The sequence below is a fragment of the Scomber scombrus genome, chromosome 12 (genome assembly GCF_963691925.1).
Source record: "Scomber scombrus chromosome 12, fScoSco1.1, whole genome shotgun sequence".
NCBI lineage: Eukaryota > Metazoa > Chordata > Actinopteri > Scombriformes > Scombridae > Scomber > Scomber scombrus.
In genome coordinates, this window is record NC_084981.1 from 10,739,578 (window position 1) to 10,752,556 (window position 12,979).

Here is a 12,979-nt window from a genome sequence, read left to right on the forward strand (position 1 = left end):
AGAAGAGTGACAGTGCTATTTCCACTATATGTTTCATCAATGGATAAAGTTACACTTGCATACATAAGGGAGAGACAGAAATGTGACTGCATGGTTGGTGGTATGTGTGTACATGTGCTTCTTTCCCCGCCCCCCAGAGGCTGTCCTAGCTGTCAGTCCTGCTCAGTCTGTGCGGCTTTGTGAACTGAAGCCGTGAAGCCTGTAGTGGGAGGAATTTGGGCAGGCACTCAGCCCCACTGAAGTCATTTGCACAGACCAGACAGAGTGGAACAAAAGCAAGAGTTCAGGGAAAAACTTGGGCATGTGCTGCGTTGTGAGTGTGTGTGACCGAGTCAGTCAGAGTCACAGTGAGAGGAGAGGAGACCGGGGACAACGACTGGGACTTACAGCGTAGTGACTCTGGTGTTTTGGAGTGCATCACGAGCTGGACAGAAGCTATTTCCATCACTTAGTTAGCACTGAAGTGTGATGGATACCTCCATGGTGGAAATCTGGGTGAGTCTATAAGAAATAGCTGCCCTTTTTTCTGTGTGTTTGTGTCTTGGTGTTTAAGTCCCTCCAGGTGGATGTAGCAGATGGTCTGTAGGTAACTAGTGCTAATTACGCTCTGCCTCTGCTGACCTCACCAGATGGGAGGAGGGGAGGGACAAATAGAAAGACGGAGAGACAGAAGGCGGAAAAGAAGGAACAAAGTTTCAAAATGAAACATGTTGTGTGTTTAAATATGTTACAGGTTAGAGCATGTTTTGCTGCTCTTCCTTGCTTGACGCAAGGTCTCCCTTGTTGACACTTGGTGAGAAATCGCGTCAGTAGTAATAAAACTTACCTGCTGTCTGCGAGTTTTCCAAAAAATCCTGTTGGCATGGTCGACTTTTAAAAGTTGGATATCATATCAACATATCAGTTAATACATTCATTTGGCAATCATAAACATCCTATCACTAACTTTCTGTAAGACATATGGCATCAAAGTGTATTGAAAAATATGTTTTTGAAAATGGTACACAGCTAATTTGAACAACCCCCCCCCCCCCCCCCCCCCCCCCCCCCACAAAAAAAAAAAAAACTCAGTGAAGCCAGCCACTCTTTGGGAATGAGTATGACTTTAGCTCAATATGTAGAATATTAGTAGGATATTCCTGATCCATGTTTTCAGGGTGAAAAGGAAGTAGTATGTGCTAGAGCCCACATTGTACTGTAAATAGACTAGTTGCCATGGCAATTGTAGGTTCATGCCTTTGCAGGCAAAAATGAATCAGATAATCTCAAATATGTCATATATTCAACCATATACTATAGGCTTTAAATCGTGTTAGTGACAGTGGGGACATAAGATAATTAATGGATTGATAATGATGCCTGTGTGTGTGTAATATATACACAAAATACAATGTGTATCTGTGTGTTGGGAGAGTATGAGCTAGCTGCTGGCTGTGGGACAGAAATGATCCTCTCATCAGTGCAGCATTTAAGAAACACTTTTCTCAGTACTCTCAGCTGGTTTTATTTACGGCTCTCTGTTTATCATCAAATGCCCTGCCTGGACTTTCTGTTTTCCAGATCCAGCTGTTTCCCGTAGATTACAGTATGATTACTGTATGTGTGTTTGTATGACTTATTACTCGGTCATGGAATCGGAGGTTAAAGAATCAGGGTACTTCTGGACTGGCTATGGAAAATTTGCGTTCTCCTCTCAAGAGCTGTTCAAGAGGCGCCCTCGACTAACTCGCTGCACATTGCTCAACGACCGACAATAAAAAATTGCCTTGGACAGCCTCCAGGTGTTAATACCAACAGTTAAACTATGTTGACATGAAGAAGTGCGTCGTTGAAAAAAAGCAAATGTTCTCTCTCTAACTTGATGCAATCATCCTGTCATTGCAATAAAGCCTCGTACACATCATATCTAAAGCAGGGCCAGGTTGGAAAGCTCCAGCTGTTAAACTGAGCAGGTTAGCTGACACATAAAAGGCCCTCCACCAGTAAATACTTCTCACCTTCGCAGTGTCCAGTATAATCTTAGTTCCCACTCTATTAGCCTGATTTATTTTCTGTTTTTGTCCATCTTTGGAGGCAGCAGCAGGTCTTATGACAGTTTGCTCAGACTATGTTGTGACTTGGTTGTTTCTATTTTCAGAGTGCATGTGCCAAGTTGGCCACAGATGCTGACATATGTATAGCTTTGAACTGTCACTGACTCAGGATTTGCAATGAGAGGAATGGGACAAAATATAAATTCATACATGTAATTGTAGGATTTTTAAAAATATTTCATCATGAATGATAGGAACCAGACCTGCGTGAGATGTAAACTGTAACTTGCTACGCCCTCAAGAAAAGCGCACGCCCTCATTAAATGTTATTAAGTTCTGACTTTTACTGGAGAGTAAGAGGGAGAATAACAGAGCTGTGTTTTCAGTCTGAAACAAGCTGGAAGGGATGTGTGGAAATTACAGACAGCCCAGCAGACAGTTGGCTTGGTACTTGTGAATGTTCTTTAGTTGATGGAGGTATTGTGAAGCTCTATTCTGTAGAGGAGGCTACTGGAGTATTTTTAGAGCTTAACAGGAGGCATGCCCCAAGTGGGGAACAGCTGCAAAGGAGCGTCCATCGTATTGCCTGTCAGATTAGAGAGCCTACCACGCTCCTGATAAGACCGGCCTAGATCCGGGCCAAATCCACTCCACCAGGTGGCCAATGATGACAGAGGCAGACACCCTCAGACAGGCTACTTCACTGCAGAGGGCAAGTCGAAACATGGACCATCATGCTAAGGGACTGATGAGAGGAGTTACATTTTCAGTTTCGTGCAATTTGAATAAAAAAAGATGGTTGAAGTGAGCATTTTCCTTTTCAAGTCACTACTAGGTTTAGGTGAAGGCAGAGAGGAGAGTGTGTCATCTTTCTCTGCTTTGAGGTAAGTTTCCTTCATGGTCCGCTTGCATAGAAGAAAATGGAATGTGTCCTCAGAGGGCTTTCCAAATCGCCGTACTTGGCCGTCTTGTTTTGGTCTGTCTGTTGATGTTTTGTGTTCCCTCCTCTGCAGGCCCTCCCTCACTGAACAGGCAGAGAGACGTGACCGTGCCGCTGCCTCCCCTCCTACTTCCCCTGGACCCCACCTCACGCCTGCCCTCCTTCCTCACCTCAGCGATACTGTAGAGTTCCCCACTCCTCCTCCCACACCCCCAGAGAGGCAAACTCCTGAAGCTCTACCAACCCCACCTGCATCCCCCTGCCTTCCTCCACCTCCTCCTCCTCCTCCTCCTCCTCCTCCTCCTCCTCCTCCTCCTCCTCCTCCTCCTCCAGCCCCTGCCTCCCCTCCTGCACCTTCTGTTCACCAGAGTGAGGACCCCTGCCTTGCCCCTGCACCCTGCCACCCTCCTTTAAGGTATGAACACGAACTCTGATAACTCTGTCACTGTACTTGTTCATTTACTAATTACCCTTGTCACTGCTATGTTCAGTATGAATTAAGCACATGACATCTGTTTGTGTTTTAAATGTGGTGTGAATTTGTACTAAGACTTGTCAGTTGTTGCTCTGAGTTTCCTCCTCCACTCGTTTTAAGACCTTAAAGTAGATTGGTCCAGTTCTGACACTAGTCCTTTAGCCTGATGGACGAAACGCAGCCAAGCTGTTATCCTTTCAACCCAAGTCCAGTTCAAACCACATAGCATTAAATCGACATCTGGCACACTAAATTGCCTCGGAGATGTTGATTCTTCAAGCTCCTAATCAGAGCGAGAAACTTGGTTATCCACATTGTTGTCTTTGTATAACGTAAGCTATTAAAATATAATTCAGAAATGTAAACCCTCTTTCTCTCTGGACTGTTCTCACAATCACATACAGCATTATTTTGACATTGGAAAGAAAGATGGGGAATGACATGCAACAAAAACAGGGATTTTGTGGATCATGGTTAGCCCCTTAAACCCCCAGGCCACCAGGGCACCCCAATTGCCAATTTTTAAGTGAAATACAGAGTGATTGTCTCTTTTGCTATGTCAGCAACCCGTCTTGTCACCACACTCATAAGATTTTATCATTGCTATGTACGTCTACCACATGAACTAATAGGAAACAGGATTTGCTAATGTATGAACTTAGTGGTTATGGAAACAAATGTATGTACTGTGTAATTGTGGCTTTTTGGTTGATATAGCAAAAGCATGAGGGTAAAATGTTTATACTTGGATCTTTTAATCATTACAGGATCAAGTACACACTACACTTTTTCACACTATCTGCCCCATCTTGACAAATTACGGCTGTTTTCTTGCCATTAAAGCTGCATATGTAGCACATAGTCATGACACAGAGCCACTGTCTAAGCCCAGAACACAATGATTTTCATTCATAACACTGATTGCATGTAATTGCTGCTCATTATTTTGCTATCAGTGTGGTTTCCCGCAGATAGCACTAAGCATTCCCCCCGCAGCCCCTCTATGCTTTTTAATTTATTTCATACACTCTATAAGAGGGAATGACTCAGCCACTTTCACAGTGCAGTGTTATTTTCAACCAGCAGAGGGTGGGTTCCCCTTAAAGAGCTGAGCATTTGTCTTGTGCTGCCAGCCTGTGTCTGCACTCTGCTGTCTGAATGCTGCGGACACCTGCTGTCTGAATACTGCAGACACCTGGTATATGACTGTAACACAGGGAGACACACCAGCCCCAGCAGCTCTCATGTATCTCACTATACATCAAAGTTAAATTGTCTTAAGTTTCTGATATATTTTTGTGTGTAATTATACATTTGCTCATGACTAATGACTTCCTGGCTCTCTGAACACCTCCATTGCCAAGAAATGACCAGAATTTTGAGAAGGCTAGGTTAGTATATTGTTGTTGTATTATTTATGATATCTGAGAGGGTGGGGCAGTGGAGAGGAGACCAACAGAATAACATGGACACCATATTCAGATTTGACAGCACATACTGTAGACATATATGCCTTCCTTGTGATTGAGCCTAATTATGCTTTTCTGTTCTGTCTTCTTTTCAAAATTGTAGCACTGTATTTGCTGCAGTTTTTAACAGCTAATACTTCTCATTAAATTTAGTATGAAAAATGCATTCATCTCACTTACCTTATAAGGCCACAACACTTGTCTGTTATTGAGATCATGGGTGTGTGGGTGTCTAGATCTTCATATTTCTGGATCTTTCTTTTTGAGGTTTTCCACTGAAGAGCTCTGATTTATCCCGTGATTTCTTTTGTCATTTACTTTGATGAAACAAGGAGAAGGAACGCCAAATTACCTCAAAAATATGCTGTAAGGGGATATACGATAAATGCAGACAGATCAAATCTGAGAGTTGATGTTTGGATGTTTTGGTAGACACAGCCTCAGGAAATCGATCCCAGGAGGGATTGTTTATGGGAGCCATGCAGCTTTTTCTTGGCATTTAATAACTAAATCCCTGTGCTCTTCAGCAGCTGTTTAGCAGGAACATCAGAAGAGAACGCAGATATCACACAGATATGTGAAGCCAGGATTCCCCAAAACACACGTTTGTACTGCTTGTCACCTACGGAGCTGCTTGATTCAGTTTGATAACACATAAAAGTGTGTTTTCATATTTCGGTTTGATTGTGTATTTGTACCTTTTACACACAAACAAAAATCTGTCCTATCATTTTGAAATTACAGTCATATTTGACTGATAATGTGGCATTTTTACATTTTACTGCAGAGTCTATATTTAGTATATACATATTTTTTGACATACACAGATACACAGTTTCTTATGTCAGGACTTTTTTGCATTTTATTACAAGTTACATTGTTTTAAACTTTCATTTGGTATTTTGTTAACCCCACTCAGTCAACACTGAGGATTTGCTGTTGGTCCCCTCTATTTATAGTCCTCCCTGAGCTTTGTTACATTTTTTCTAGGGTACGGTTTCTTGAGTCTGTCTGTTTATTTTCTGTGCCAAATTAATGTACCAGTTGGTCCAGTTGTTTAATCTGAGAAGAAGTATAAAAAGATTTTTGTCAATCTTTCCACCTATACAATGTTCTGCACCAATCCAGTCTGCTTAGAAGCATTCATATTGCATTCTCAAGTAGCAACCAGCCTGTATGTGTAGTTCATGGTGACCCTGATTCCTCTTGAGCACAGTTATGAATCTTTCAGAAAAAAACTGCCACAGCAATATCTTCCAGTGCCTGAGTTTGTTGAATTTTTTATTTCTTCATTTCCTTCTGTGTACAGATGAAGCTGAAGTGCAAGGCCAAACTCATAGTCGCAGCAAGGAGAGGATGTTCATGTTAGTCGCTCAATAGGATAGGAACGTGTACGTCACACATAAATGCTTTGCTGCCCTAGACCCATTTTTGAACTGGTGTCTGGATGGAGAGGAATCAATATTTTTACTTTAACAGGGGTCTATGTTGGGAGTTGTGAGTGGGCAGCATTTTTACTTGTCCCCTCTGGCTGTGAAACATCGACCAACCGGCTCATCAGAGACTAGAATCACATCAATATTCTATGTGAACATCAATTAATGGGTTCGGGTCTACATGCAAATGCTCTCCTTTTGAAAAATGTTGTTGGGTCAGACATGAGCGCCGGCCTTTGTGCTCCATGCTATGCACTGGAACTGGATATTGCCCATTTCATTGTTGTCTTTTTATTCCACATAATCAGAGGTTCGACACCCGAAACTCTCGTAGGGCAGGTTTGTGTGACCACAAGTGCTACAGGCTGTAGCTGCTATTGTAGTGAGCCATCGTTTTCCTCACTTTCCCATGAGCGTACAATAGATTTATTCTCCTCCTGTTTCAGATGCCCTTCTTTCCCATTGCTCCTTGACAATCAATGTGGGAACTTTGTAGGACCTGTCCCTACTCTTATTTCTATCCCATAGGACACATTCTCTACATCTGTCACATACGAATGTCTAAAAAGACAAATTGGAAAGACACAGCTAGACAGAATATCATTAGAAGGTTTAGCGAGAGTGCCAGTAAATTAGATCAGCCGGCTACCTAGGGGTTCAATACAGAGACAGTATTCATTTAGAAATGCTTATATGTCTGGAAGCATATGTCCTTGGGTCTTTAGCAAAGAATGACACCCCTGGATTAAGCTACCATGGTAAGAATAAGAAAGAGATGCCTTTAATCTTACAGTTCCCTTGTTTTTTGTGTGTATATCTTTAACATTTTAAGTCGGGTTAAGAGGTTGTCACTGTTTTATGCTTTCCTTGTTAGTGGATGCTGAATGAAAAGGTTTTAATGGGTGATATGGTATTTCAAAAGTTAGAATTTTGTCCTTTTTTGACTTGTAATATCTGTTTTATTTATGTGTGCTGGTACAGAACTATTGATGGAGTGGATTGAATGAAAGAAAATAGGGTCAGAGCTGAAGAATACAAACATACTAGTTTCTTAGAGTCTATTGTTTACCTCAGGCATCACTCTGGTTGGCCACGCTGAGTGCTGGAAGCTTCCATTGTGTAAAAAGGAGGCACAGAAAATGTCATTTTCACCATGCATTTCACTGGGTAAGGGAGGGGGGTCCTGGCTGGAGAAAGGCAAAGTGGAGAGATACGGTTAATGTGGAGGGAGGAAAAGGGGTGAAAGAGGAAGGTCCTGTTAATCAGTGCGGATTGGGGGGTCCTATTGTTTGGCTCCCCTGCATAGTCGCGGTAGCAGACGAGAAAAAGCTGCTTGTCTTTTTAAAGGCACAGGAAGCTGGTGTCAGGGGAGAAAGTGGAGGAGAGAGGGGGGAGGAGGCAGTGCGAGCAGCAACACAGCTCAGCGATATCAGCAACCAAACAGAGAAGAGGCGCCTCACACACACACATACACACACACACACACATGCAAGACGGCAAGGAAGCAGGATTATTTTTTCATCCTATTTGTTTTGGATTATTCTCTACTTTCCATTTTGCTCTTCAAGATTTGATTCCTCCTCGTGTTGCATCATTTTACCTGCAACCACCAGATGAGAAAACAAGAATATTCACAGTCTGTATTGGAGCACAGCATCAGGGATGCTGTGCATAAACTGAGGAGCTCTTAATCATCCACTGCTTTGCTCCTGATGCAAACAGGACTCACTCATCCTCTGCACTGCAGCATAGTAAGCTCAGCCGGAGCTCACCTCCTCTGACACAGGCTGCCTCGTTGCAAGGATCATAGCGAAAGGAGAGGGTGTTTTGGGGGGGCAGTTGGATGTGGCGTGTAGCGGGAGACCAGGAGCAGGCAGGGGGCGCAGGGGGGGAAGAGGTAGCTGAGGATGGGAGCCAACGAGTCAATGGAGCAAGGACAGACCCCCTGTCCCTCACAAGAACACATGTGAGTTTGACTAAACCTGCCTTCCTGCTCAATGTTCTGTCTGGAAATGTTCAGATATGTGATCCCCAATTTAAAAAAGCATTAAAATCAGGAGAATGCTACTCAGATGCTACCTCAGAGATGCTTTATGTAAAAGCTGGATGACTTGAGAGTAGCTGCAACTGCTTCGCTTTGCTATGTATATTTTTTATTTATTCATGGCTTTAAATTGGCTTTCTGTGCTGCAGAAAAATGTTCAGCCTGAGGGCAGGGTGATTTTACTATGCACATTGCAATCACCTTTGAGTTATATTATGGGCAAATGTATTGCTGGCCATTTTTAATGTTGCTGGATTAAACCTGACAAACAACACGGTGAGATGCTGTTTTGTGTGTCCTCCCTCTGTTTTATTTTTGATACATTTGCTTGCTTTCATTCTATCATTGCTTGTATACTACCTTAAAGCCTTTTCAAGCACTCTGGTGCAACCAATTGAGCACGTCATCATTGTTGTTGTTTGTTTTTGTGATGTAAATAAGGATGAGGGGCATCGGAGCACGTGAGCAGCCACATGCACAGAGTACATGTGCATCAGTGTGGCTCGACTACAATACAGTATGTATGGCTCAAACATAATAGAGCTTCAGAGGAACCTGTGGGAACCAGAATCAGGCAATGAGTACAGTAGGTGCCGCTGGGAGGCTGGTGGGGTGATGTTTTGTTCCGTGTGAAGGAGGACGCGACTGCCGCTGTGGGAGCAGGAGCTGGTGACGGTGTTGAAATAGAACACGCCGTGCAGGGTTGGAGGAAGATAACTAAGAACATCAGCATATGAGAGAGAGAGTTAGAGACAGCAAGAGTGCTCCACTTTGCTGTGTTTTATTTATATCTCAGACACACTGCTGCACAGGTGAACAAGGACCTATAGGGAGAAATGGAGGAGAGGGATGGAGTGAATGTGTGTGTGCATGTGTTGTGTGCAATGTAGGAATTAATGATTTATAGAGGTCATTTTTCATTTCAAAGCTCGGCCCAATTCAGACCTCGGAGGACTGAATATTTTTATAAAAATATGAGCAACAAAGTGCAGGCAAAGTGTTCCTACAAGTGTGCATAACAGAAGCACTATGCCCACCATTAAAGCTTTTACTGTAAGTTGTGTTACACTGTCAAAAACACTTACAGTATATAAAGCAGTCACACTTCACAGCACGTCAGCATTTTTATCAGGAAGTGTTAAAATTAGGAATTGGAGCAAATTATGATTTTTATTTCTTTTTAGTCTCTTGTTATGAGTAATGACATAATCCAAAACAAGAGGCCAGTTCTTATGTCTGCAGTGATGCGGGTTGGGATGCTCTCTCTCCTTCCTGCGTCTTTCCCGTAATGATTTGAATGAACCTAGCATCTGATCTCATCATCAAAATGGTGAGGTATTTTAACCCCCTCCTTGCTGCTCTGCCTCACCACGGCTTGTTGTTTTTTAATGTGCCATCTGCTTGCAGTCAGTGTCTCAGATTAGGTTAGATTAGGCTAGATAGATTATCTTCAGTCGGACACTCTTGAGTCTCAGTGGTTCCTTTGTTTTAAGCATTGTTGTTAACTGAGTTAATCTCCTGGACAAAGGGATACCAGAGATTCTTGCTGTGGACTGATCGATGTTGACATCAGTCTGGATGGAGATGAAGGAGAAAAACTGAGAGACATCTGCTCTTTTAGGAAAACACCTTTCTTCCAGGTTCTGTTGATATGACCCACAAAAGGTGCAGGGTGAGATAAGATTTCATTTCCTGAAGTTGAATAATAATTTTGCAGAAGACTGAAGCTGCTTTGTGCTCCTGTCACATTGCAAAGCTTATACAAGCTGCTCCCTGTACCAAATCACATCTGTGTAGAAACTGAAGAGGCTCTCGTAAAATGAAAATAGGCTGTGGTGTTTCACAAGGTGTAGTGTGCCCATGATGTAATATTTCATATCCAGACAGTCACACTCATTCAATAGAGAAATAAAAGCACAGGGGCTCCCTCTGTTGGTCTCATTACGTCTCACTTGTAGGACAAACATTTGACTGTATTTGATAAGTGACAGACATATGCTATAACTCCATTTTATTATTACATCATTTTACTTTCCTCAGTCATTGTAAATGTAATTACTTCCCAAATCCATGTCCATAGTGTTGATTTGTCTGCTTGGGTTTAATATATAAACTCTAACTGATAAGGTAACTGATAAGTTATTCATTGATCAATAGTTTGTTTCTGACATCTGGTCAAAACAAAGCATGTGACAGATTTACATTACACTGATAAATCCATATAGCCCCCTTTATGCTGGCAAAAGAATACCCCAGACTAAGCTGCTGTACCCAGCAACAGCCTAACATGCAAACAGCAAATCACAAATCAATCTGCTCAGAGTGCTCAAAAAAAGCAGAGAGGAAATGGATGGCTGAATGATACAGTAGGCTGAAGATAACAAAGGGGTGACAAATTCGAGAGATAGATTGGGAGGTGAGGGAAAGGGAAGGAGTAATAGGTAAAGGAGAATGGAAAGAGATAGATGACAGCCGGAGTCCAGACAGATAGTGTTTAGAGGTGTCTGACAGCCGACAGACGATGGCGGGAGTCCGCAGCCGCTAATCCATTGAAGCTAATCACACAGCTGCTACAGTAGGACACCAGCAGCAGGTAGCCTGCCTCCATTCCATACATCCCTCTCTTCTCCTTCCTTTTAGTACCCTTCCCATCAACTTCATCTAATCACACCAATCACACCTTAATGGTTACATCATCTGCAGAAAACAGATAACTGCTCATGTTTATTGGCTGTACCATCATCTTACATTTTCTTGTTTATTTGGAAGAACGTGTATATGTAGGACAGACAGGTGGTGTTAGGTTTACATGTTAGAATAGCCCAGTTTCCCCTTCTTCCCTGTTGCTGGCAATGGCTCTCCCTCCAGCCCTGTTAAAGCTGTTTAGACAGGATGGGTTGGATTTGGCTGAGGCAGAGACACGTCTGGCAGTCTAACATGCAGCGTCTACCCGCCTCACACTGCAGAATTTCTGTCTCCAGGCAGTCATCTCAGCCTGTGAGAGGCTGCTATTAACTGCTGCTCTCTTTGTTTCTATTCGCCCCCATACTCTGACTGACTGCTCACCCACACGCTGCTCTTCCTCTGTCTATTTTGTCTGCTATTAGCTAACATAAGAGGAGCTGAAGAGTGTGAAAAGACATCCCCAGATTGATTTTTATTCACCATATCAATTTAATGTCCATATTACAGCTCTTTTTTCAGAGTATTTGATGTTTATTAGATGCCATTTGTAGCAACACTGAATAAAAATGATCAGTATGAACAATCCTAGGATGAACAGAGGTGCGGACTAAACATAAACAGAATGATGCAGATGCAGCAGCTGTTTGACTTATTAATGTGCAATGTGCCTTAATTCATCTTCAGCATCATATAATACACTTCACGGTCCTTGTTGGTTAGGCAATCCTCAGCTGTGTTTGTGTGTGTTGGACTGTGTGCAACCAGCCACTTTTTTTCCCCACCGTAATGGAACATATGGTGGGAACGACCCCCGGTTACCATAGCAACACAGTGTTTGCACTCACATGAAAAATGTCTTCTTCAAGGACATACGAGCACTGAAATGAGCCTTAATTACCATATTATTTCACTGTTTCCAGTTTTACTTTCATCGGTTCTCAATAAGCAGCTTCTACTGTAAATGCTCATTTTAATGTTAGGCAGTTTTCAGTAACTGCATATTTCACTCTGTGAGTGGGTCCTGTCCTTGGAGCTGTCTGTGCCACTGCCTGTCTGACCATCTGACATTAAGATCCTTGCTCTCAGTTACTGATCCAGATGGATATCCAGGCAGACCAGTCTTATCCTGCTGGGACACACTGGGTCCTCACAGAGATTACAGCTCTAGTTCCCTTCTTGGCCGTGTGCCATCTCATTTCGCATCACAGCACCCTAAAAGTAATAAAGGTGTTTGTAAGGGGTTTAATTAAAAAATAAATAACAGCTAACATTTATCATTTTATTATTTTTAATATACTGTCTAGTGCTGTTATACCATCTGATATATTGTTTATCAGCAGAGCACAGTATTATATTTTCTTTTGACACATTATTGGCTAGAAGATCCTCCATCTCTGCAGTGATGTGACCCCAGGTGACCATAACAGAGACATTTATTACCAGCAGCCACCTCTAAAAGCATGTATGTCTCAGAAATGAATTTTGTTGCAGCAGCCAAACCATTCTACCATATTGATGGGTAGATTGTGTTTTCAGGCATCCCCTTTTCTTTCATGGTTTTTATTTGATCCATGTTAGCATGTGTCTGTTATAAAGGACCCCCACAGGACACCGGATGGCTTCAGCAATGCCTTGAGGTGAATCCCTATAGATCAGCTAGATCAATAGACTGTATAGACTGAGAAGTGTCATCTAACTGTGGGGGTCTTCATCTGTTCTCTTGTCTATACTCTTGTGAGTATGCATGTGTGTATGTGTTTTTTTATTAGAAATTGTGGTCCACAATAATGAAAAGTTTGCTCTAGGCATTGCTTTTTTTCATGGTCATTTTTATTGTCCATTATATGTATGTATATATATATATTATACTGACCAAGGATGTGTTAGGGAAAGCAAT

At 42.4% G+C, this 12,979-nt stretch overlaps 1 protein-coding gene across 3 annotated transcripts in view; it reads left to right on the top strand.

Moving 5' to 3' along the window:
• Positions 1-12,979, top strand: part of tacc2 (transforming, acidic coiled-coil containing protein 2) — a 45,706-nt gene that overhangs the window by 17,797 nt on the left and 14,930 nt on the right. For all 3 annotated transcript variants that reach the window (XM_062429904.1, XM_062429905.1, XM_062429906.1), the window contains exon 5: positions 3,047-3,388. In XM_062429904.1, coding sequence (XP_062285888.1) covers positions 3,047-3,388 — 342 coding nt within the window. The remainder of the gene's footprint in view (positions 1-3,046; positions 3,389-12,979) is intronic.